The sequence below is a fragment of the Vicia villosa genome, unplaced genomic scaffold, assembly GCF_029867415.1.
Source record: "Vicia villosa cultivar HV-30 ecotype Madison, WI unplaced genomic scaffold, Vvil1.0 ctg.001758F_1_1, whole genome shotgun sequence".
Taxonomy (NCBI): Eukaryota; Viridiplantae; Streptophyta; class Magnoliopsida; order Fabales; family Fabaceae; genus Vicia; species Vicia villosa.
The window spans coordinates 305,221-332,116 of NW_026705718.1; the positions used below are offsets into that span (position 1 = coordinate 305,221).

At 31.7% G+C, this 26,896-nt stretch overlaps 2 protein-coding genes across 2 annotated transcripts; one reads left to right on the forward strand and one right to left on the reverse strand.

Moving 5' to 3' along the window:
• The first annotated feature begins 4,033 nt into the window (after nt 1-4,033).
• Nucleotides 4,034-6,537, forward strand: LOC131636494 (subtilisin-like protease SBT1.9). Its single transcript, XM_058907110.1, has one exon. The coding sequence runs from the start codon at nt 4,107-4,109 to the stop codon at nt 6,405-6,407; it is 2,301 nt and encodes a 766-aa protein (XP_058763093.1). The 5' UTR covers nt 4,034-4,106; the 3' UTR covers nt 6,408-6,537.
• A 4,956-nt stretch (nt 6,538-11,493) lies between these two features.
• Nucleotides 11,494-13,878, reverse strand: LOC131636493 (subtilisin-like protease SBT3). Its single transcript, XM_058907109.1, has one exon. The coding sequence runs from the start codon at nt 13,876-13,878 to the stop codon at nt 11,599-11,601; it is 2,280 nt and encodes a 759-aa protein (XP_058763092.1). The 3' UTR covers nt 11,494-11,598.
• Nucleotides 13,879-26,896: the final 13,018 nt, after the last annotated feature.

Genomic DNA, 26,896 nt, shown 5'->3' on the forward strand with positions numbered 1-26,896 from the left:
CTACTATTGAGACTGAAAATATTGCAGAAACAGAAGTGTGTAAAAAACTTTTATGGATGAAGAAATTCTTACAAGAATTGGGTGTTGAGAAGGAGAAATTTGTGTTGTTTAGTGCCATTTAAAGTGTAGTTCATCTTGGTAAGAACCCGAGTTTTCATTCCAAGTCAAAACACATTGAGGTGCAATATCATTGGATATGAGATGCGTTAAAGACGAAGACGTTTTCACTTGAGAATATCCAAACTTAGAAAAATGGTTCAGATAGATGACATAGATTTTGCTTTTAGATGACTGGCTGCATTAAGAAAGAAGAGATGGTGGAAAACCTTCTTCTCCTTTGAGTCGTGGATGAGAGATTTGTAGGGCGGACTCACTTCAAAATGAGACTTACCATTCATTTATAAAAAGAAAAAACATGTTTTTATTTTATTTTTGTGGATCACACCCACATGTTGCAACTAGGGATGTCAACAGGGCAAAGAATGCTCGGAGGATGCTTCCCCCCTCCCCGCCCCCTAATTTTTTCCCATCCCCAATCCCCGCCACAGGGGAATAATTTTCCCCATCTCCACAGAGATCCACAGAGATCGAATCTTAATTTTTTTTTATACTTTTCGATTAAAACTATGTCTATGGATTATTTTTTCCTTTTAATAAAAACACATCTTGCATCAATAACAAAAAAAAAAAGAAGCGAAAACACTTGTAGTTGGTATTAATTTTTTATATAAAAAAGTAAATATTCATTTTCTAATGTATTAACTTTTTTATTAAAAAAATATAAAATATAAAATTATATATTATATAATATATAAAATATAAAAATTAAATGATAAGGTCGGGTTGGGAAATCCACGGGGCAAATAGGAATGGCAACGGGTCGGGTCGGGTGCGGGTTTTACACTACCCAAACCCGCACCCAAAATCACCACCCGAACCCAAATCCAAACCCAAAGCTTATTCGGGTGGGAAAACAACACCCACGCCCACACCCGTTCGGTTCGGGTTTTTTCACCCAAACCCGAACCCGCAACAAAATACATTTTTTCTACAATTTTCCACAATATTTTATATGTATAATATAATAAAATATATATATATATATATATATATATATATATATATATATATATATATATATATATATATATATATATATATATATATATATATATATATATATAAGCGGGTGTGATTTCGGGTTTCGGGTGCTGGTTTCATACTACCCAAACCTGCACCCAAAATATCGGGTGGCACCCGAACCCGAACTCAAACCCAGTCAACTCGGATTTTCACCTGTTGACTCGGGTTCGGGTGCGGGTGGGCTCTGCGGGTTCGGGTCTGCTTGCCATCCCTAGGGACAAATGATACTTTCCTGATCCCCGCCAAAGTATATCGGAGGAACTTTTCTCTCCATCCCCATTTCTGTGGAAAAAAAATTCTCCGACTTCAGATCTCCGAATAAATAACTTCCACTGAGATCCCCATTAACAGATACAATTGACATCCCTAATTGCAACCAATATAACTTAATCACTTATTATATAAACAACATAATAGCAAAAGGAGAAATGCAACAAGAACATTAAGTAAAAGCAAATAAGGGTTACAACTAAAAGAGAAAAAGATGGAAAATTAACTCAAAGTGAAAGATGGTTTTGTAATAAATTTTCTTAATTTTTTAATATAGTATGTTGTTCTTATCGGATTGAGTCAAACTCAGGACAAAGAAATTTTTTATCATCTCATCCAAGTATTATTAGGTTGACTATTTAATTTTTTATTACTAATATTGTATTTGAGAATCATTTTGTTAGATATGTATTTAAATTTAACAGATCTAAAAAAATTGCTTAGAGAGACGAATTTATTTGATTATATTTTAAATGCTAAGGAGTCTACCTCAATCAAAGTTACAATACACTTTTTCATATTGTTCACGCGTGAACTATATTGTGCGATTGTGGCCACAACATAAATGGAAATGTGGGGTTTGGATGTTAATTGCCACTCTTTTCTCTCAAACCGTATGAGTTGAGAGTTTTATTATCATGTAATACAACTGTAGTATTGTCCTATCATTTATTTGTTTTTATATTGAATTGTGTACTATTCTTTTGTACCTTTTATTACTTGTATGTGAAAATTTAGAAACTAATGATAGACATTTGACAACCAGCTTCACACAATTAATTTTTTTTGTTGAAATTTATGGAGATTAAATTTTGGATCATATATTTTTTTTTCTAAATTACACGTGGGAAAGGAATCAAATACATATATTTGGACTCTACATATAAAAGTATGGTAGGATGGACCAATCAAGCAATTAAAGTGTCTCTCAAGTTTGGAATGTATATAAGTCTTGCAAACAAATTAAAGGTGCTCAAAATGGGACAAAAATCGTCCACACCAATGACAATCACATATAGCTCATCATCAAGGATGAGGAGAAATGGGCCTAAGAAGATACCTGTGGGACAACTTCTAAAATTGAAGATGAAGAATATCATGAGGAATTTACATGGCACCCCTTCATTTGGATATGACACCTTCAAATATTTTTATAATATTAAAAATAGTTTCTTATTTTCTTCATTAATTAATTTTTATAAAATATTTTCTCAGTCGCAACAAAAATCGATAGTGCATTCAAAAAATCTGATATAGGTTTTCACGTAATTATTTGAAAAAATTGTTGTGTTTCAAAAGACTTACTAGATGTTTCAAAAAATTCGATATATTTGACTATTTCTCAACTTTAAAAATGTGGTAGCGTTATTTTTGTGCGGTTGTAATTATGTTGACACTTTTATATGATTGTAATTGCACTGACACTTTTGTGTGATCCATAATAATTTAAAACTTGTATAAACATGTCACATATGTTGTTGACATAAACATCTCGCAATGTGTCAATTTTAGTTTCTCGCATTTGTCTATTTCAACAACGTGATGATCTTTGTTCTTTCCAACTCTACCTCATCTCTGCTATAGAGTACGTACGCAGTCTGCAAAGCTGCTTAATCCTCCTACGGTGTGAACCAGTGGAAGACTACTTCATCCGTCCTAGTCTACAACTATTCTTTATCATCTCTGTTGCCTCCACTCGAGCTCTTTGCAACTGCTCTCTCACTCAATATATGGTATCCTATTAAAATATATTTTTCACTAAATATATGGTATCCTATTAAAATATTCGATATAAATGAAAAAGTTTAATAAAAAACAACACTCTAAATATTTGGCATAAACTTCAAAATCTTCGATAAAAATTTAAGTTTTTGGAAAATAAAAATCAAAAACTGATATTGTCAATGTGAATCATGAATATTGTATTTTTTTTAACCATGATATATTATGGTCAAATTAAAAGTTATCTGAGAATGCCAGATACAAATTAGGGGCTGTCAAGCAAATTCCTAAAATATTATTGGTGTAAGGTTAGATATATGTCAAAATGAACTTAGGTCATATGAGTCAGTCCAAAAAAATTGGTAAAATATAGAATCTAAGCTTTAAAATTAGTATAGATTTTTTAAAACTTTTTTAACCCAATACTTAAATGTCCGTTCGTATTGAGCCATTAGTAATTTATTTAAGAGAAAAAAAAGATATGCACTGACAGTGTAAAATATTTTTACACTGTCAACCAATCACAACATGCATCTAATTAAAACACAATTTTAATTTAAAAAAATTAATATGACATGGTAAGTGTAAGGATTTTGATTGGATGTATGTGTAAAGTTTGTTTACACTGTCAGTGCACTACCTTTAGACTCTTTATTTAATTCGTATAACTAAAAATTCTAAAAAGTATGCTAATATATATTTATGTTATTTTCGTCTCTTATAATATAACATTTATTATTTGTATATCATTTTAAACAATTTTAAATTAGTATTATATTTAAAAACATGTTACATTATTTAAAATATACTTATAATACATAAAATAAATACATTAGATCCAAATTAATATGTATTTTACATAAACAATACCATGTCATTCATGTTAGTTTTAGTTTCTCTATTTAAAGCATCATTACACATTGGTTCTCTATAACCATATCCACATTTTCAACACAAAAAAACTTTCAACCATGATTCTTCATATTCATCTATCTGTATTATTCTCCTACATTACATTCTTTCACCTCATTTTCATCACATTAGCTCAATCTGAAAACTATATCATCCACATGAACCTATCAGCCATGCCTGAATCATTCACAAACCATCACACATGGTACCATTCAACTCTTTCTTCTGCTTTACAAAATTCTCAACTCACAACAACAACCAATAATCTCAATTCTCTAATTTCTTCTAAGCTTATTTACACCTACACACATGTTATGAATGGCTTCAGTGCTAATTTATCACCAAAAGAACATGAATCTCTCAAAACCTCACCAGGTTACATTTCTTCAATACTTGATCTACCTGTGAAGCTTGACACAACATATTCACCTCAATTCCTTGGTCTCAATCCAAACAAAGGCGCCTGGCACGACTCGGATTTCGGAAACGATGTAATTATCGGCTTGATCGACAGCGGAGTTTGGCCAGAAAGTGATAGTTTCAAAGACTATGGAATGACTAAAATTCCTTCAAAATGGAAAGGACAATGTGAGAACAGCATCCATTTCAAAAAATCACTTTGCAACAAAAAACTCATTGGTGCTAAATTCTTCAACAAAGGACTATTAGCCAAATATCCAAACGCAACCTTAGGATTAAACTCCACACGTGACACAGAAGGCCATGGAACGCACACTTCAACAACAGCAGCTGGAAGTAGAGTTGATGAAGCATCTTTCTTTGGTTATGCAGCTGGAACAGCTTCTGGAATAGCTTCGAATTCGCATGTTGCAATGTATAAAGCTATTTGGGAAGATGGAAGGTTATCATCTGATGTAATAGCGGCTATTGACGCGGCAATATCAGACGGTGTCGATGTTCTTTCATTATCATTTGGTGTTAATGATGTGCCTTTGTATGAAGATCCTGTAGCTATAGCAACGTTTGCAGCTATGGAAAAAGGTGTTTTTGTTACTACTTCAGCTGGAAATGATGGACCTGCACATAGAACTATTCACAATGGAACACCTTGGGTTATAACTGTTGCTGCTGGAACTATGGATAGAGATTTTCAAGGGACTCTTACACTTGGAAATGGTAACGAAATGATCGGTTTGTCTTTTTATATAGGAAAATTTCCTTCTAACAATGTTCCAATTGTGTTCATGGGTTTATGTGACAATGTAAGGGAATTGAGAAAAGTGAAAAACAAGATTGTGGTGTGTGAAGACAAGAATGGAACTAGTGCTTATGATCAACTCAATAATTTGGTTGAAGCAAAGTGTTTTGGAGCTGTTTTAATTTCAAATTACTCAGATGCATCCCTTACACAGACCTTTGCATCCATCATTGTTAATCCAATCAATGGTGAAACTGTAAAAGCTTACATCAAGAGTTATAACTCTAACTCGAAAAACTCGAGTTCTATAGCAAACTTGTCTTTCAAGAAAACAGTTTTTGGAACAAAACCAGCACCTAGTGTTGATTCTTATAGTTCTAGAGGTCCATCAAAAAGTTGTCCATTTGTTTTGAAACCCGACATTACTGCGCCTGGTACTTCAATCTTAGCGGCATGGCCTACAAATATTCTTGTTTCGTATTTGGGGACTAAAGAAGCTTTCAGCAATTTCAATATGATAAGTGGAACATCTATGGCATGTCCTCATGTTGCAGGCGTAGCCGCGCTTTTGAAAGGCGCACACACTGATTGGAGCCCGGCTGCTATTCGGTCGGCAATTATGACAACATCAGACATATTTGATAATACTAAGGAACATATCAAAGACATTGGAAAAGGTAACAAAGTTGCAACTCCTTTCGCATTGGGAGCCGGTCATGTTAATCCTAATAGAGCACTTGATCCTGGTCTTGTTTACGATGTTGGTGTACAAGATTATGTTAATCTTCTTTGCGCACTTAACTACTCGCATAAAAACATCACTACCATCACACGAACCTCCTCTAATGATTGCTCAAAACCTTCTTTGGATCTTAACTACCCTTCTTTTATTGCTTTCTTCGATAGTGGAAACTTTTCTTCAAAGACAATACATGAATTTCAAAGAACAGTTACTAATGTTGGTGAGGGACAAACAATTTATGTTGCTAGCATTACTCCTATTAAAGGTTTTAGTATTAGTGTTGTCCCAAACAAGTTAGTGTTCCATGAGAAGAATGAAAAGTTGAGCTTCAAGTTGAGGATTGAAGTTGATAGAATGACAAAATTTAAGAAAGTGAGTTTTGGATATCTAAGTTGGATGGATCTGAAGCATGTGGTGAGGAGTCCTATTGTGGTCACAACCATGAAAATGAAATCCTAGATTTTTATATTGTTGTAATGTTGAAGAGGTTATTAATATTATCATATGAATCAAGTGAAAAATGTAAATTAAATAAAAAAGTATTTGATAAATAATATTCATTTCTCACTTGACCAACTAGTCGTTTCAAGTTAGTAACAATAATAACTGAAAAGTAACTTAGATAAGTAACTTTAACTTCATGGTGATAGTTTTTACCAATAAAAATATAGATTTTTAGACACTGTCAAAAGAGTGGCAATTATCTGCCATCTAATTGAAAATGCATAAGCTCAATTGAGTTTTAACAATTCCTATGACTTATCAGATACATCAGATTATAAATTTAAAATATTAACATGAGTTTGTTTTATCTTTACAAAAAATATATTTTTTGTATTTAATTTTTTTTTTTAAATACTGAAAATGTTTTAATTTATTTTTAAGTCTGCTTCATGATTAGTTAGGTGAATTCATCTACTCTTAGATTTTCGATATCATGACACTCTATGCACCAACCACCCCAGCCAGCTGAACATCCTATACAACACAGAAAATGCTACTTCCCAAGTCACAAAAACATGAGAGGACGACTTAATAACCCCCAAACAGATAGGGTAAAGGACATCTGCCGATACTAGTGCGACACCCCTCTTAAGTTAGTTATCTCTAGTAAGAATATGGTCTTGGAGGAGCTGATTGGAAAAAACAATTACTTTGGAGGGGGCCGACTACTCTAGATAACCTGCTCTATGTACAAGGTCTGGTGATCAGTGATCTCTAGGAAGCTCCTGAACGAGGAGAAAGAATATGCAGATGACACAAAGTAAGATCCGTCTTTATAATGACACCACACTACGCCAAATTTAAGCTGTAGCAGCGCAGCTACTAAAGCGCTTTTAGCAAAAGCGCTCTCGTAGGGCTCGCTAAAAACAAAATTAATAAACAAGGGAAAATGATGCAAAAAAAGCGCTCTGGTAGGGGGGGTTATGAGAGCGCTTTCAAAAAGCGCTCTGGTAGGGGGGGGGGGGGGGTATGAGAGCGCTTTTAAAAAGCGCTCTGGTAGGGGGGTTATGAAAGCGCTTTTAAAAGCGCTCTTATAGGGTGGGGTCTACGAAAGCGCTTTTGGGATAAAAGCGCTCTGGTAGGGGGTGTTATTAAAGCGCTTTTGAAAAGCGCTCTGGTAGCCCATTTAAAAAATTATATATTTTACAAACACACGCGTTTTGTTTCAGATCCAAAACACGCGAACCTTCTTCTTCCTTTCGTTGCTCCGCCGTCCTCACTCCCTCTCCGCCGTCCTCACTCCCTCTCCAGCCTTCAACCGACTCCGCCACCGCCTTCCTCACTCCATCGCCACCCTTCAACCGTCTCTTCTCTGTTCAGGTTAGGGTTTTGTGCCGGAAATTTTCCTTCTTTTCATTGTTTGCTTTCAAAAATACAAAATTTTATTTAGGGTTATAGTTAATATTATTGGGGCTTTTTTAATTTATCATTGATTTAGGTTTTATCAGTGTGATTTATAGTATTGAAGACAAAGTTTGTTAGGTTTTTATCAGTGATTTAGAGTATTGAAGACAAAGTTTGTTAGGTTTTTATCAGTGATTTAGAGTATTGAAGACAAAGTTTGTTAGGTTTTTATGCAGAAAAAAAAAACTCAAGTAATTTGTTTTTGGAATAAAAGTTTCATTAGATCCGTGAAGTTAGTATTTACATCTATAGATGTATTATCTATAGTTTTATACACTTTTTAATTTAGTATGAATTGATTTAAAGGGCCTCCAGGATTGATCACTTTTGAACTCTTTTAGCTTTCACATTCTAATTTTTTTTTCAATATAATGTATCTGGAAATTAACATGATTCAAGATTTTCTATATGTAGTTAGTAATAATCACGTTTTTCTATTGTAGGTTGAGCTTCAAACAGTGGATGGACTGGTAAAGGATAGAACACAATGTGCCCCTGCCGATTATGTTCCACAGAATATGAATCAAGTATTGTACCCCGAAGTCTTCTGTGGCAGGATCCTTCGGGGTACAGTTATTTGATTCATATTCTGTGACACAATACAACTTGGATAGAAATGAGGCGATGCAGGTTAAGTCCAACAAAACCTTCAAATTTCTAGTCCAACAACCCCTTCTCATTATTGCAACATTTATTGATTGAGTAAACATACACCCCTAGCTTACACCAACACCGTAATTTTCTACATACAAGGTATACAATTCATTTTTTATTAATTTATTCTATCTTAATTTCTGTGCACAAGTATCTATCTGTGTTAAAATATACGGTGTAATATACAAGTGTAGGAAAATAAGTGTAGATATAGCATAGCTCAAAGATGAAGGAAAACGCTGAAGGGTAAGTAGTAGTAACTAGTTGTCATGTATTATTTGTCATAGAAATTAATATTCAACTTTTATTTGTGTCTAATTTTTCCTGTCAATTGGTTGTGAACTTTACATTAATTGTTGTTGCAGAGAAACTTCTTATATTGCTAAGAGATAGTAGAAAGCTCACAAGGATACTGGGCTCTTTTGATCAATTTGGTAACAACTTCTCAAATTCTGTAATTGTTTGACATGCTGTTGGTTGAGTTTCTAATAGTGTTCCTATCAATAACATGTAGCTAATGTTGTTCTTGAGGGTGTCTGTGACAGGATTATTGTTAGTGATCTATATTGCTTTATCCCTCTGGGCTATATGACGTGGCTGTGTTAAATTTAAGGTAAACTTTATGTACAAAATTTGTTGAACTAATTTACAATAAATGATATTCCATTCCATGTATTCAAGTTAGATATATAAAGTCCTAAATATTAATAAATTAATTTGTATTTATTGATATATTTAATTTGATTATTCTTTTTACACGACATATATATATATACTCGTTCTACTCTTTACCTTCCTATTTTAGAGCCTTTATATAATAATAATCTTATTTTGATTATATTATTTTTATTTTGCAGATTGTGAAGATTTTCAGTCATTTGAAGATGTTCAGACTTTGCAGGACTAGGACCGATTTAGTTGATTTAGTTGTTTAGGGATGATTTTCTTATTGTTATAATGTCATGTGAATTGGTTTAGTTGTTTTCATGCATGTTAGAAATATGTGAATCGGTGTATATATATTTTGGATTAATTACAATGGTATAATTATAATGCATGTTTAGTATATAATCGAAATCGCTTCTTTGTTGAAATAATGAGATTACTGAAATAATGGGATTACGATTGTAAATTATAGGTTTATGGGATAACAATGGTAAATTACAGGTTCATGAAAGAATGCTGCCATAAATGCAGGTTTAGAAATTATAAAAATAATAGGTTTATAAAAAAAAAGCATAAAAAATAAAATAAAAAACGCAACCTACGAAAGCGCTTTTGGAAAAGCGCTCTTATAGGGGGGGCTATCAGAGCGCTTTTTCCAGAAAAAGCGCTCTAATAGGGGGGGATACCAGAGCGCTTTTTCCAGAAAAGCGCTCTTATAGGGGGGGTCTACCAGAGCGCTTTTAGAAGCGCTTTTGTTACCTACGCCAGCGCTGGCTTTCACAGCGCTTTAAAGCGCTTTTAAAGCCCAAAATAAGCGCTTTCGTAGGCCTTCCGTGTTGTAGTGCCATCACCACTTATCGAGTTGAGCTGGATGGGTAAAATCCCTAATCACTTAGAGAAGATAAAAATCCAAACCCGATCATTCTCAGGTTTGACCCTCTCCCCTACAAACCTCCCCCACAGAATGATATTCCGCTCAGAGATACAAAAAAGCCTAGGAAACCTGACTCTAAGAGAAGTGACCCCCAGAAATATGCCACGTTCGACATTTGCACGATCCTTTTGAATAACAGACTTCCACCGTCTTTGACCACTGGCTTGATCGATTTTGAATTCAAATTCTTCCTTCTAGTAGGCGCCAAGTCTTCGACGGATCCCAAAGAATTACTTTTAATTCGCCAACAAATAACTCTTTATTTAACTCTTCCACTCTTAAAATAACTTGGGCCTTTGTTTAATTTTATTCAAATGAAGCCTAATGGATACAAAAGACTTTCACTTCGACCCAGCTACTATCGAAATTACTAGTTAACACTAACCCAAGCAACTTTTAAACTCCTTCTGACACCGGTCTAAAGAATCATCCTTTGAATTTTCACAATTTTTCAAACCTTAATAGGAATAATTAATAAAGACAAAAAAAAGATACGAATGATATTAAGGACAAAATTAAGAAGAATCATTATCCCTCCTAGAGACACATACCTATGTCTATATTGGGGTTTTTTGAAAAATTTGGCATACTTTTTTTCTTTCCAATTATTAAAAAAGTGCAAAATTAACACTATCATATTTTTTTAGTTAACTGAAAATCTCGAAACATTTTAAAACATATAGTTCAGTGGCTTCTCATAAGAAAGGTTCATATATTTAAAAGATAATGGGGATATTGTATATCCAAGCTTATTCTTCGTATTTATTATGCGTGAATTTCGCCACTAAATTCTTTGTAAAATAGTAGAATCGTATAAGCTAATAGAAAATCACCATTCGATTCCTTTCAATACTAAAGATCTATTTACGAGTTGGTTTTTTAAGGATTTTAAAAAAAAATTAGAAAATTACGTCTATATAATATCAGTGTTTTAATTGTTTTTTTTAAATATCATAAAAATGTTAAAATATATGGATAGTCTTCCAAAACCATTTCCTCCAAAACCTTCTAAAATCCAACACCCAAAAATGTTTAAGCAATAGAGAAAGGTCCATCATGCTTAGTAAATAAGGTGAGATAAACTAAAACCTTTAAAACCTTCAACTATTAAGAGTAATTATATCTAAATGAGTTTATGTAGAGCCAAAATAAAATTGGGATTTGTTCATCTTTTGTAGACTAGTTCCATCAATTTCATTTTTTCTGTCTCCATTTTTAGTCGAATAATATAACAAACAATTATCTGAACTCTCAAACAACATTTAATCAATCTATAATATAACAATGAAATTTGAATATCAACTTTAGACAAATAAAAACTCTACCTGAACTTTACTGCTAAAAAAAAAGCGAATAATACCTTAAACAGAATTCACCAGCAAAGAAAATTCATTCATATACTAACAGTGATGTTCAAATATCATAGATGTACTGTATCCATTATAACATGTATAATCCAATTTTGATTTGAATATTTGATATAGTGATCTACAAATTAAAATTGGGAGTAGTTACTACAATAGGGCTCCTCACCACATGCTTGCTATCTTTCCAAGTCAGATATCCAAAAGATACTTCATTTTTCAGTGTCACTTTTTCTCCTTCAATCTTCAGCTTGAAACTTATCTTCTGATTCTTCTTATTGAAGACCAACTTATTTGGTACAACACTGATATTAAACCCTTTAATTTGAGTAATGCTAGCAAAATAAGTAGATTGTCCTTCACCAACATTCGTAACTGTTCTGCGAAATTCATGTGTTGTCCTTACAGAAGAATTTCCACCATTTACGAAAGCAATAAAAGAAGGATAGTTAAGATCCAAAGAAGGTTTAGAGCAATCATTGAAAGAAGTTCTTGTAATGGCAGTGATGTTTTGTTGTGTGAAGTTAAGTGCACAAAGAAGATTAACGTAATCTTGTACACCAGCATCATAAACAAGACCCGGATCAAGTGCTCTATTAGGGTTAACATGACCAGCTCCCATTGCTAAAGGGGTTGCATCTTTGTTATTATTTCCAATGTCTTTGATGGGTTGCTTAGTATTATCATGTATGTCTGATGTTGTCATCATGGCTGACCTAATAGCGGCCGGACTCCAATCAGGATGCGCTCCTTTTAAAAGCGCCGCTACGCCAGCAACATGAGGACATGCCATAGATGTTCCGGATATAACATTGAACTTGTTGTAGACTTTAGTTCCATAATCCAACACAGGAATATTTGTAGGCCATGCAGCTAAGATTGATGCACCAGGAGCTGTAATGTCAGGTTTCAACACAAATGGACAACTACTTGATGGCCCTCTTGAACTATATGAAACAACACTAGGTGATGGCTTAACACCAAAAACTGTTACCTTGAAAGACATTGTTGCTATAGAACTAGAGTTTTTTGAGCTATAACTCATGATATAAGCTTTCACAATTTCTCCGTTTTTCGGATCGATAATGATAGATGGAAAACTATTATCTGAATCATCTATGTTTGGGATCTTTGATATGAAAACACCTCCAACAACGTTTGCTTCAACTAAACTATATATTTGACCAGCAACAGTTCCATTATTGTCTTCGCAAACAACAATGTTACTCTTCACTTTTTTTAACTCTTCAACATTATCACACTTACTCATGAAAACAATTGGAAAATTGTTAGCAGAGAAATTTCCTATATAAGAAGACAAACCTGTGAGTGAGACTCCATTACCAAGTGTAATATTCCCATGAAATTCACGGTCCATAGTGCCAGCAGCAACGGTGATCACCCATGGTGTTCCATTGTGGAGAGATTTAAAGGATGGTCCATGGTTACCTGCTGAAGTGGAAACAATAACACCTTTTTCCATTGCTGCAAAAGTGGCTATTGCAATAGGATCTTCATATAAACTTATAGTATTATGGCCTAGTGACATCGAAAGAACATCAACACCGTCTGATATTGCAGCGTCAATTGCTGCTATTACATCAGATGCAACTGCATTTCCCTCTGCTCCCCACACAGTCTTGTATATGGCTACTCTAGACAATGAGGCTATTCCTCTTGCGGTTCCATTTGCGTAACCAAAGAAAGATGCACCGTCAACTTTGCTTCCAGCTGCAGTTGTTGAAGTATGTGTTCCATGACCGTCCATGTCACGCGTGGTGTTCGCAATTGTTGAACTAATGTTGGAATATTTCGCTAAGAAGCCTTTGTTGAAGAATCTAGCTCCAATGAGTTTCTTGTTGCAAAGAGATGAATGGTTGGAGTTTTCAAATTGACATAATTTCCCTTTCCATTTTGAAGGTATTTCAGTGATTCCATCATCTTTGAAACTTTCACTTTCTGGCCAAACACCAGTGTCTATTACACCAACAATGATATCTTTGCCATACTCAGAAGCTGGCCATGCCCCTTTGTAAGGATTAAGGCCAAGGAACTGAGGTGAGTGTGTTGTGTCAAGCTTCAAGGGTAAATCAGGTATTGAAGAAATGTAACCATGAGAGTTCTTGAGAGATTCATGATCTTGAGGTGATAGATTTGCACTAAAACCATTCATAGCATTAGTGTATGTATAAATGATTTTAGAAGAGGGAGAATTGAGATTTTTGTTGGTAGTAGTAATTTGAGAAAAAATGGAATGATACCAACTATGTTGATTTGAGAATGCTTTTGGCATAGCTGATAAATCCATGTGAATGATGTAATTATCAGATTGAGCCAATGTAACAAAATGAAGGATTGTTGTAATATAGAAGAACAAGAAAAGGAGAGAAATATTGGAAGCCATGATTGAAATGTGGTTTGAATGTGGGTGGCTATCAAAACAATGTGTGTGTGTATATATAAATTTAATAATTAATATTTTATTCTTAAAGTTTTAAAATAATATTATTTAGAATAAAATATTGATTTATTATTTAGATTTGCTAGTAAAGATTATTTTAAATTATGGATTTTCTTTATAAATAATTCATTATTAAAGTAAATACTCCGTCTGTTTTAAAATCAAAATCGTTTAATATTTTTGTACATACATTAAAGAATGTAGTTATAGTATTATAAGACTTTTATTTTATTATATTAACCTTATAAATATATTAGATAAAAATATCATTATTTTAAAATAAATTATATATGTTAAAGGTTAAAACAGCACTCATTTTAAAATGAAGTATAGTGAAAATTTATAATACTTTATTCTTTTCAAATTTTCAATAATTCATTTTTTTATTAAAATTTAGAATACTAAAATAACAGCTACTAAAAAAATGATGGTATAAGAGTTGTTTTTGACTTAACTTTTATTTGGTCTTAAAAACTATTAAAAGCTAAAGTTATGAGTAATAACTTTAAAGGTAAAGTCAAAGTTTTTGTTAATTACAAAAAAAATTTAAAATGAAAATTATTGTCAAAGAAAAAAATTTAAATAAAATAAAAAATTGTTTTCATATTTATTTTCCTAAAATACATTTATTATATAAAATGTATAAATTTTTTTAATAATTACATTAAGGAATAAAATATATAACTAAAGATAAATTATTTTTTAGAACAAATTTTCAGCTAGATTGTCTTTCTTGGCCATGGTTATTGATTAATCCAATGTGTCACCAATTCCTCTTTTCTCAAATATAGTGTCATGTTATAGCATAGTCATAGGAAAGTTCAATATAGTGTCTCAAATATAGTGACTATATGTCAATCTACAATATAAGAAAGTTCAATGCTCTGTAAAGGACCGAAATGCCCCTTTGCTTGGTTGCTAAGCCGCGTGGCTACCTTCTTTGCATTCCTTTCCTTCTTACTTTTCCTATCTGTCTTCAACATCTCAATCTCTACTTTTTGAAATTTTGCTTTTTGGAACAAACCAAAATCTTTTCTCATTGCTATCTTTCTTGAAAACACAACTATGTTTATACCTTTACTCAACATGTCTAATCATTTTAAAACCTAAAATCTCAAACAACTCTCTTTCTCTGTTATCTTCATCTTCCACCTTCCTCCCTCCTCATTCCTTTAATATCTTCGCCTTCCACCTTCTACCATATTCCAACCTATTATTTCTCTTTCTTTTCCATGTTCTTTGTCTCTCTCTTTTCACTTTTTCTCTAATTCTTTTACTTTCTCATTCATCTTCAACCTAAATCCATATCTTTATTTACTTTTTTTTTTTTAATATCTTTATCATTTTTCTCCTTTTCACCTTCTTTTTAACATATTTTCCTCTTTTATTTTTCAGGTTGTGGTTAGATCTGACAATATGAAGAAGGAAAAAATTATCAAACAACTTCAACAATATAGGTAAACATTCACTATCTTTGACTCTCTACTCAGACCTACGAAATTATGGCGGTGGCTATGGCGTTTCCGACGATGGACAATTTCACAGTGGTAGACTATACTAGCGGCAACACGGGGGTGTGGTGGTGGTTGGATTCGAAATGGTATTTGTGTGACTTTTTTATTTTAGGTTTTGTTATTAACTTATTCTCCCTCAAACCTTAAGTTTAGTTTTCTTATAAGAGAAAAAAATGCTATAATAACATATTTTCTTTATTTGATATCATGTACTAGCATTCTATGTTTTTCTGTGCATACAGTTTGACAACTCATATCAACAAAAATATATTTTTCTGGTTTTTTTCTTTCAAAATTCTACTATAGTTAAATCTTAATCATGTGTTTGCTATAGAAACCTTAAAAAAGAGAAGATATAATTTCTTATAAGAAGAATTTAAAATAAATTTATTTTTCAATATGAATTTAAAATATTTGCTCATTTTAATTCAATGAATTTTTTTTTTAAAATTTATATTCTTTATTCAATTATAATTCAAATCAACATACATATTTGTTTTATTTTTTAAAATTATTTTTAAGGTAAGTTTTTATCAATTTATTTTAAATTTTTTAAATATTTTTTAATATAACTTTTTTTCTACAATATGTTGCCACGTGTAAGCCTTCTCCTTTCAACTTTGATTTGTTAATTTCTTATTCTTTCTTAACTTTTTTTTCTTTATCCCCTCGCATTAAATGCTTGGTTACCTACTCTTACTTTTGCATTATTCCAATGTATATTTTATTTTTAGATTTCAAAAGTTTGAAATGTCTAATCAAAATTCTACTTTTGTATCTTCATTGTAATATTCATTTATTTGGTTTTTACTCAGAAATTCCTTTTCTCCATCACACACCATTCTTCATTTTCTTTTCACCTTCTTTCTATACAACATAAATCAGGCCCTTCATCAATTTTTTTTCCATAAATCAATGAATCATAGGTCATTAATAATTATAATTTATAATATTATAATATATTAAAATATATATTAAAGTCTTATTTGATAATTATAGATGCAAAATCAATTTTGAGTCAAATTATCTAAACAATAGTAAATGTTCATAGTATAAAATTATTTTGTAATTATTTATCTTACTATTTTTTTTACGTGAGAGGTACAAATAAAATAGACAAATGTAATCTATCTCCATTGTCAACCACTTGATCCCATTATCACTAACCAAAATAAATCTTATTACCCATCATTGTTGTCTAATTTTATTTAAATCTCTTATACTTAACTATTATACTAATTTAACTTTTAAGATATAGTAATATGTTTATACACGTGGATAGGCTCTGCATCCCGCTCTTTTTTTTTTTCATACCTATTTTCTTATACAGTTGCTTCACCTGTTGTTTCTATATTGCACATGATTTACAGACATGCACTTTCTTAGGAACACAACAAATTTCTGCATCATTTTTTTTACATATCTAACTCATCTAACATTTCTGATAACATATTTAATAACAAAATTATATTTTGTATTGAAAATTTTATTGATCGAAATGTTTTTACGGGTACCAGACATTTTCTATACATTTAATTATTATTATTTTACGGGTACCAGATATTTTTCTATACATTCAATTATTATTATTTTCACGGGTACCTGGCATTTTTCTATACATTCAATTATTTTTTTTCACGGGTACAAGATATTTTTCTATACATTCAATTATTATTTTTTCATGGGTACCAGATTTTTTTCAATACATTCCATTATTATTTTTTACGGGTACCAAGCATTTTTCTATTAAAAAATATAAATCTGAAACAAATGCGCATCCCGTACCAGAACCCGTGCGAACGCACGGGTTAGTTACTAGTTTTAATTAGAGGTGGTAAAAGGGCGTGTCGGTCCTGTTTAAACTCAATCCACAACGCTGAAAAAATGAACAGAGAAAAACATGAGAGACATAGTTAAAGGTGTGAGTTTAACAACCAATTAATAAAATAAGGATCATTCCTCCTTTTTCTACATTTACTTTCTTCTTGGAATAAATAACATCAAGCTAATTTGAAAATAAAAATAGGGTATGCTCCTTTAATAAGAGAGGTGTTTCCCTATAAAACCATTATAAAAAAGTGTTATATACAATTCCAGTGTATAACTTTTTATTCTATTGATTTCTACCATAACCACTCCATTCTCTCTTTTTTTTGTGAGGAGGACCAAAGCCCAAACTACACCCTAACCTATCTCTTATATGAGGTTCCCCTCATATCATTTATATACAACTTGTACATCTCCCTAGGACAATCTTCTAACCTATCAATACATTGATCCTTACATATCTCTATTTTTGCCAAACCATAGACACACTTGTTTAACCCTTGTGTCAACATATTTACACATATCAGTTTGAAGAAGTTTTAACAAACTAATGCCATCCCTTTTGTGGTTGTTTTTTATTGTGATAGCCTTGTACACCTCTGTTGCGTCCACTTGAATTTCTATACGTTAAAATTCTTCCTGTGAACTAATTTGATTCCTTTGAGTACTCCCCAAAATTTTGCATTCCTCACCCAACATTTTGCAAGTCTTTTAGTGAATCTGCCTAGCCAATACTACCATTGTTACGTATCTTATTTTTTTTCATTCTCATATTGCTAGTTTATGATTTTTAAATATGTAATTCTTCTTCGAAAGGGGTGGAAATAGTGTCATATTTATAGGCTAGCCTATTTTAACTCATGTACCAAGTTAATAAGTGCTCACATACAATGTGTTAAAGTACCATATTTTGGCACATAAGAGAATTCCATTTTTACCTGAGGTACTGATATAGAGTAGAAACTGGGGAAGAGTGAAAACTTGAAGGATTGAAGTTGAATACGCATCAACAGTTGGAAAATCACTATTGATGCTCATTCATCTTTATTCCTCTCTTTTCATCAAGCTACCATGAGTAGTTAATTTTTTTCTCTTGTTAAGATTGGATGTAGTTCATCATAACCGTATGTACGTTCATTGATCACAATATTATATATATAATTTATTTATTCATGATTATCGATGATATATTTATTTTACCGTTTAACTTCATATATTAGAATTGTTATTGAGAAATACAGTTTGAATCTTGATCTAAGATAACAATTTGTTGAACTCTAAATTCTAGATAGAGATTTAGGATTAAACATTCACATGACGTATCAAATCTTAATGCTACTTGATTGTTTAATAGATTAAAAAATCGTCGATTAAATAATCCTGTAGAAATCTCATATGGAGTTTAGACATAAACATTGTTGTGAACAATACGTGAGAATAGTGATTAATATCTCGGTTATGTATAAGTGATTAGTAAACTATGTACGCATTCGATGGATGAAACCCAGTCACAGCAAGTTGTCATATCTCTGAAACTTTTTATCAATTACCTTTTTTATATTTTGTAACTTCTACAATCAAAACACCTTACAATTCTCTACTTAAAACTCTATTAACTGTTAAACGACAATGATATCGCATCAGTCTATGTGGATACGATACAAATAATACTTATTTTTAATTACTGAACATCACACTCTCTTTTTCTCTTTTCTCTATTACAACACGAAACTCTATCAAACTTAAAAAGGAAAAAAAATAAAGTTATAACTATCGAAGGTAATATTGATTTTTTTTATTCTTTTATTTTACATTACTCATTTTGAATTTAGATATTATAATATAACTTATTAAATTATCAAGTATCCGTGAAGAATAGAAAAATAATAAGTTTATATGGTTTTTGAAGAACATATGAAGTATCCTCGAAGGATCGAAAATAATGAATTTCTTATATTGTTATATAGTTTTTAAAGAACATATAAACCATCATTGAAGGATAGAAAAATATTGAATTTCTTATATATTTGCTAAAGAATATATAAAGCATCCCTTAATAATAGCAAAATAATAAATTTGTTATGTAGTTACTGAAGAACTTATCAAGCATCCCTAAAGAATTGCAAATATTATTATTCTTAATCATAAAAAGATGTGATTAACTTCTTGAAGAACTACATAAAAAGATTTGTGATTAAGTTTCTGAAGAACTTTATAAAAAAATTATGATTGAGTTCTCGAAGAAGTACAATTTTTTTTAATTGAGTTTCTAAATAACTTTATAAAAAGATTTGTGATTGAGTTTCCGAAGAAGTATTAAAAAAATTGTGATTGATTTCATTAACTTTACTAAGGACTATTTAGTTAGTTTTTTAAATTTTAATGTAATTGTTTCATATATTTAGATACACGATTTATGGTTTAATTGTTGAATGTTAAAATAATTTTATTTAAGATTTTTATACGTATGGATTTTTATCTTTTTAAATAGATGATAAACTAATGATAATAGATTTATTCAATCATTTATGTTAATGTTATTTATGATTATTCAAAAATTAAAAAGTTAAATAAAAAAGATACAAGAATAATAATACAAAAAATAAATAACCAAATTTTTATAAATAAAATTCAAAATTTTCTAATTTTTTCAATGACAGACTAATTTGTGGCCAAAAATATAATAAATATTTAGTACCACTACAAAATTCATATGAAATCTATATTAATTATTTCTCCAAAAAAAATTATAGTCATTTGAATTGACATAATTTGACATTTGTGATAGTCACAATCGTCGCAATAAACATTCAAAATAAAAACACCAAGTAAAGTTGGTGGTAGGTAAAAGCCGTTGCGAATATGTTGATGTGGCCGTTTCATATTTGTCTCAAATATTAAAGGCGGTTTGAGCAACGGTCTAGTGACACACATTTTTGCAATGAATTTCAAACCATCATAAACTGAGTTTTGAGGCAATTTGAACCACCGCAACAACAACAAAAACTGTCGCAAAACCCTTATTTTCTTGTAGTGATACTTTGTTGCATCCTTCCATGCCAAACCTTGATTGAATCTCAGTTGCATAATTTTGTTGATGGATGAAGAATCCATCTTTGCTTTGTTTCACCTCAATCCCTAAAAAGTACCTCATCTTCCTTGACTACTTGAATTCATCCATCATTTGAAGATTATTGCTAGTTTAGATTAGGTCATCCACATACAAATTGACGATAAAAATCTTCCCTTTAATTCCCTTGAAGCTTGTCTTAGGCCACGTAGATCTTTTCTCACCATTTCAATCATTTCAGGTCTTCCTTTTTATTAACCTGCAAGTTTTCTTATGTAGAAATCTTTAGATAACCCACCATGCAAGAATGCACACTTTACATCAAGTTGAAATACACATCATATTTGATTTGCAGCAACTGCTAAAATGGTCCTATGGTGTCCCACCTATCCACATGTACAAATACTTCATTATAATCAATTACATGCTTTTTAGGTTATCCTTTTGCTACAAATTTATCTTTATGCCTGTTCGCTTCTCCTCTTTCATTGTACTTTGCTTTGTAAATCCATTTTACTTCAATGATTTTTAGGCCTTTAGGGCATGTGGTTAATTTCTAAGTGTCATTATTCTCAACGAATTCTATTTCAAGATCCATTGCTCTTTTCCAAACCTCATATTTTTCTACTTCTTTATAACTAGTAGGATCTTTATTTAAACTTTAGACTACAAGATTCTATTGTTGATCTTCTTCTCTATTTTCCAAGACAGTGACATAGACATTTAGGTATCTTGGAGGTCTTCTAATTCTTTGAGTTGTATCACCAGACTCATCATTGTTTTCTTGACTGGTGATTTCTACTTCTTCATAATGGCCTTCATTTGCATAGCCATCAACAAGGTATTTATTTTCAGCTGCATTTTGTGCTACACTTGAATTTTCTTGTGGTTTATTTTCACATTCATCATCTACTTATTTGCACTTGTGATTCTTCAAGATTTTCTCGATCTTTCTTATTCTAGACCCAACATTTTGCTTTATAAAACATAACATCCCTACTAATAACAAATCTTTCTTCAACTGGTTCATATAGTTTGTAGGCTTTGGATTATTCATTAACTCCATGATTCATGCATTGCAAATTTTTACCATCCAATTTCTTTGTGTGTTAGGAACATGAGCATGAGCTACATAACGAAACACTCTAAAATGATGTACTTATGGCTTTACTCCACTCTATGCTTATTTAGGGGTCATGATCATGTCTTTAAAGGTAAGACTTATATTCATGACATAAGTGAGTCATCTCACTGCATCAAGCCATAAATGTTTGGGAATATTTCTGTATTATAGCATACTTCTGACCATATTTATGAGTATCCTATTTTTCCTTTCAGATAATCCATTTTGATGTGGAGTATATGCAGTGTTCAACTATATTTTGATCCATTGCAAGCTAAAAAAATAATTGAAAGCACTTGATATAAATTATTCTCTTATATCAGTTCTAAGACATTAAATCAAGCAACTAGATTCTCTTTCAACCAATGCCTTGAATATTTTGAAAACATCAAATGTGTCACACTTTTCTTTCAAAATATTGATTCAAGTTTTCCTACTAAAGTCATATGTAAAGGTGATAAAATACATGTTTCCTCCAAGTGACTCGGTAAAACTATCACTATTTCCTTCATCACAAGTGAACCTAGACCCTTGATACTCAGGTGTGCATATCTGATATGCGACAGTTGAGATTCGATTTGCATAATTGTCAAGAAGAAAATTGGCATGATAACTAGTGCATGAATTACATACATTTTATTCTAGGAATTTTTAGTGGTTAAGACCAAACCTTTCTCTTCATGAAATATTTAGCGAGAATCAAGCTTGAACATAATACTTGGATTCTTTTATTGTAATTGTTCAATGTTAATGAGATTATTTCTAAAGCCAGGTAGGTAGTATACATCTGTAATGCATATTTTCAACTGTTCTTTAGTTACATCTAGAGGTGTGTCATACTCCAAAATTTACCCACCATATTTTCATGCAAGACTCATCCAAGTATCAAAAGCTCAAGATTTAACTGAATGCACATTCTTCTAAATAAAGGCTCCTAAACTAGGGTTTTGAAATTTTTGGTGAAAAAGGATAAATCAAGGTCTCCAATGGACTGCATATGACTCCTTAGGTTTCAAACTATCTCTATGACAAAATTCATGCTTCAGTTCCCAAGATTGCTCAGTCAAAAGCTCAGAAAGTCGATAGTCGACTAGTTTAACCTAAAAGTCAACTATGGTTAACATACAGTCAAAACTCCTGAATTTTGGTCAACATCAATATTTTGAAGTAACATTCATAATTTGATCAAGGGTTGATCATGATTCATCAAGAAAAGTTCAGAAATCAACAAAACCCAAAGTTTCTAAATTAGGGTTTTTTAACTAAAAATCAACCAAACTTTGACCATCCATAACTTTCACATGGAACATCAGAAATTTCCAAACCAAAGCCTACTTTGAAGGAAATTAAATTCTCTACAACTTTTTCTCTCTAAAGCCAAGGCCATAAATGCTTCATTTGGGAGATATGAGCCAAAACATTACATGTCCTTTTTGAAAGTCAACCAAAAGCAGTTTTTTGTCAAAGCTAATATCATCAAGATAAAATCCTCAAATGCAAAAAGAGTTCCAAAGTGGCTTGTAGAAGACATCTTGGGCTTTCCAAAAAGTCTTAGAAAACTTTCATATCTTAAATATTGAGGGAGATATGCCTTGTCAAAGTTGGCCAATTTTGGGTGAAAAATGTGAAGCAAATAAGTTTCAAAATGGATTTTCTTGCAAATGGGCCCAGAAGTCACGATTTTGTATGAGACAGGGGCAATAGCGATGGACGCTGTCCGTAGGTAAAGGTTTTACAAGGCTAACACAATGGACCAACGAAGAAGATGATCACGTGGCGCCTCCCTAATGGTCCGTTCACGCGCGCGTTTGATTTTTTTGAATCAGACGGATCCGGTGCTTGTTGGCTCACGCACACGTGGTGTGTCCTCAACGACCAGCCATCAGATCTCCCTCTCCCCAGATCCAAGGCACGTGAATACGCTGGTGCACCATGGACTTCCCTATGCTTGTCGTACCGGATCCAAGCGTCAGGTTTACAATTTTTTATTTTATTTTTTGTTTGTTATTTTTATTCTTTTCTTCCTTTTTTTTTAAAAAGCCACCTTTTTTTTCTAAAAAATTTAATTAATAAGTTTTTTTATAAAAACTAAAATTTTTCTTTTTTTATTAGGATTTTAATTATTTAATTTAGGTTAAATTAGTAATTTATTTTAGGTTTTAATTATTAAATTTAATTAATTGGTTTTTTAGGTTAATTTAATTAATTTTTTTTTTAAGGATAATTTAATTAGTATTAATTTAATTAATTTTAGGTTAATTAATTAGGTTTATAACCAATAATTAATTTTAGGTTTTTTTCTTAGGTTTTTAAACCCTGATTTTTTTCCTTAACCGTATTTGTGTATGTCGCATGCCTTTAATTTGTTCGTTTACTTATTTTTTGCCATTTAAATTCTAGAAAATGTGTATAGGCTTGCAAGGGTTTTTTGTAATAGTTTAGGTTTATTTTCTGCCTTTATTTTCCTCCTTTTATTATTCTGTCCACGGGTTTTTAGCTATGTAATCCCCCACCCGAAGCCTTGTAATAGCGTAGGACTTTACTTTCCGCACTTACATTTCTGTCTTTATTATACTGCGTGGTTAGTAACCTAGGGAGTGATAAGCCTGCTAATTGAACCTAGATCACTAATTATAAGATAAATATAACTGAATTGAATCACATGATTGTTGCACCCACACATCTTTAATGGTAACCTCTTGTATGCTGCCTTTGGTTAAAAATAGTCAAGTCCCTCGGATACGAGGATGCCTTAGCAAATGTTGCCCTCAGTTCATTATCATCATCAAAGATCACAAGTCCCTTCGATGTTGCCTACAAATGTATATGATCTTGTCCCTCGAGGTTGCCTACGATAAGATGATGATCGTCCCTTTCGAATGCTAAGGTATCCTCATTGGTTGCCTAAAATGACTATTATATCCTTCCCTGGGACTTCATACCCTCTTTATGGTATGGACAGCCTTATGGCGAACGATAATTCTTGACGACCCTTTTCAAATCCAATGAAAAGACTATCTACCCTTCTTATGGTATGAATAGCCCTTTCAAACGAAAATCTTAAAGAACAGAAAGACATTAAACTTAGGGTAGGTGCTTTTAACTCCTTACTCACTATTCAAACTCAAATTACTTTTCACACCCCTTTTTCAAATCAATTCCAAAAGGCTACGCTTATTTACAAGCTAAAGTCCTTATTCGAATCTTTCCAATTGGATAAAATAAAAGTCGGTGGCGACTCTTGCTATCCGCACATTTAAAAAAGTCAGTTCTCCCACCATATTACAAGGTACAACCGTTATTCCATTCTTGATCAATTCCATTATTCATTTGATCGAGAAAATCATACATCAACATTAAGCAATGATCATAGAAACCATCAAATATTGGAATTGTGAGATGACTGAATTGTGAGGATTCAATCATGGTGATAAGTATCCAAGGTAAAGGATGAAAAACAAGCAGAGTTCAAGAACAAAGGGAGTAAGTGGAAGTAATGGCGCGAGGAGAAATAATGAATGACCGTTATAACTAAAAAACTGTAGTTTTTCAGTTGGAGAGTATTACGATCTCAACCGGGGTGATGATAACACCTGTTGAATACAATGTTATTCTTCATCTTAATTCAATGGTTTAATAGCTGTTTATATAAGACATTTGTTTTCATTACTTGTAGAGCAAGTAATGTTGAAACTAATTTATAATTAACTAACTAACTAAGTGATAAGTGTCAAATGTTGGTTATTATTAGTAGTATTTTGTGGCACTTATTAGATTGATTCTTTGGTTTCAATAGTTAAAATCTCAACTTTAGTGTAAATAAAAGCTTTATAGTTTTATCATGTAAATATTGTATAAATTAATCATTTTTGGTTCATTTTGTAGGATTTATTGCATTGTTGAAGTATTGGGCATTGAGGACCATAAATAAAGCTTCAAGATTATGCTGAAGAGTTGGCTAAGCGCGGTGTAACGCACTTAGAGGTTTGCAAGCATAGGGAATTGGGTTAAGCGCCCTATTTTTGCGCTTAGAGCACTTTAAGGCGGCTTATGTGTTTTTAAGTGGATCCACGTTAAGCGCACTATTCCGGGCTAAGTGCGGTCTACAATATGTTGTGTGCATAAATTCATTTTTTCAGATTCTTTTAGGTTATGATTTTGGGGATTTTTTGCTCCCAACTCCATCACAAACATTCTTTGATAGAGAGGCTTAGAAAACAACATTGGAGGTTGTATTTTGAAGATCTGGAGGTGGATTTGTGACAATCGTGTTGACACCACGAGAGTTGTTGGTTCATTTTTCTCTTTGTATTCTTCATTGTTGAGATTTATATGTAAGTTTACTCTAATTTTATGTATATGTATTGATCATAGCTTTGTATAATATATATTTTACAAATCTTTATCGATGTTTTTCTTGTTTACTTTCTTTATGTTTGGATTTGAGTTGCTATAAATATATACTCTTCAAATCTGGATTTTGGATGAACATCTATTAGGTTCTAAACTCTAGACATAGATTTAAATGCTCCTTGTTGGTATCGATTCTTAATGCTCCTTGTTGCTTAATGAGTTGAGACATCGTCGATTAAGAAATAAGGTAGAATTCTCGTCGCTATTGCAGACATGGGCACTAATGTGAGGGATACATGATGATATTGATGAGTATTTTAGGTTGCTTACAACTGATCGACAAATTTAAGTTTTTGACTAGTAGATGAAATTCAAAGCATGATAAGTTCTTTATTCTCTAAGGAATGCATTTATTTTTTTGTTAATAATTTTACTTTCTGCATTTTACTCTTTTAAACCTTTCAAAACTAAGCTAAAAAACGTGGAGATCGTTGAACGACATTCTTTCCATCGCACTAATCCATATAAAGACGATAAAACAAAAATACTTATTTTTTCTTGCTGCTTTACCGCAAGAACACTAAGCTAACAAACTTATACAACATAATAGGTTAATCAAAATCCATCAAGTTTAACAAAAAAATGGGTTCATATAGGCAAAGTGCACAAGTTGAGATTTGCTACAACATACTACGAATTACGTCACAGAATGGAAATTGATACTTGGTCAATTTGGTACAACATGCTACAACAACTTTTTACTTCTAAATCATTGAACAAACAATTTTATTCTACTTTGAAACAACTTTCCTAAAATAAAATTTCCTCAAAGTAGATTAAAAACTAGATTAAATGTAATCAACCAATCTTATTCTTCTTTATGACTATGTGAATGGTTGATTACATGTTTTGTCAAATTACATGAGTTTGTTCTTATAGAAATCTAAAGATAGTACAACGATACTTCAAGTTTTAAATGTAAAAAAAGAAACATTAAGAACATGAAAAGATTAAAGTGATGACACTCATAAATACCATTGTGTTATTTTATTAGTTTTGATTTGATATAGTGAT

Bases quoted from the DNA above. Each gene is read 5' to 3' on its own strand.
- LOC131636493 (XM_058907109.1), bottom strand. From the start codon at position 13,878: ATGGCTTCCAATATTTCTCTCCTTTTCTTGTTCTTCTATATTACAACA.
- LOC131636494 (XM_058907110.1), top strand. From the start codon at position 4,107: ATGATTCTTCATATTCATCTATCTGTATTATTCTCCTACATTACATTC.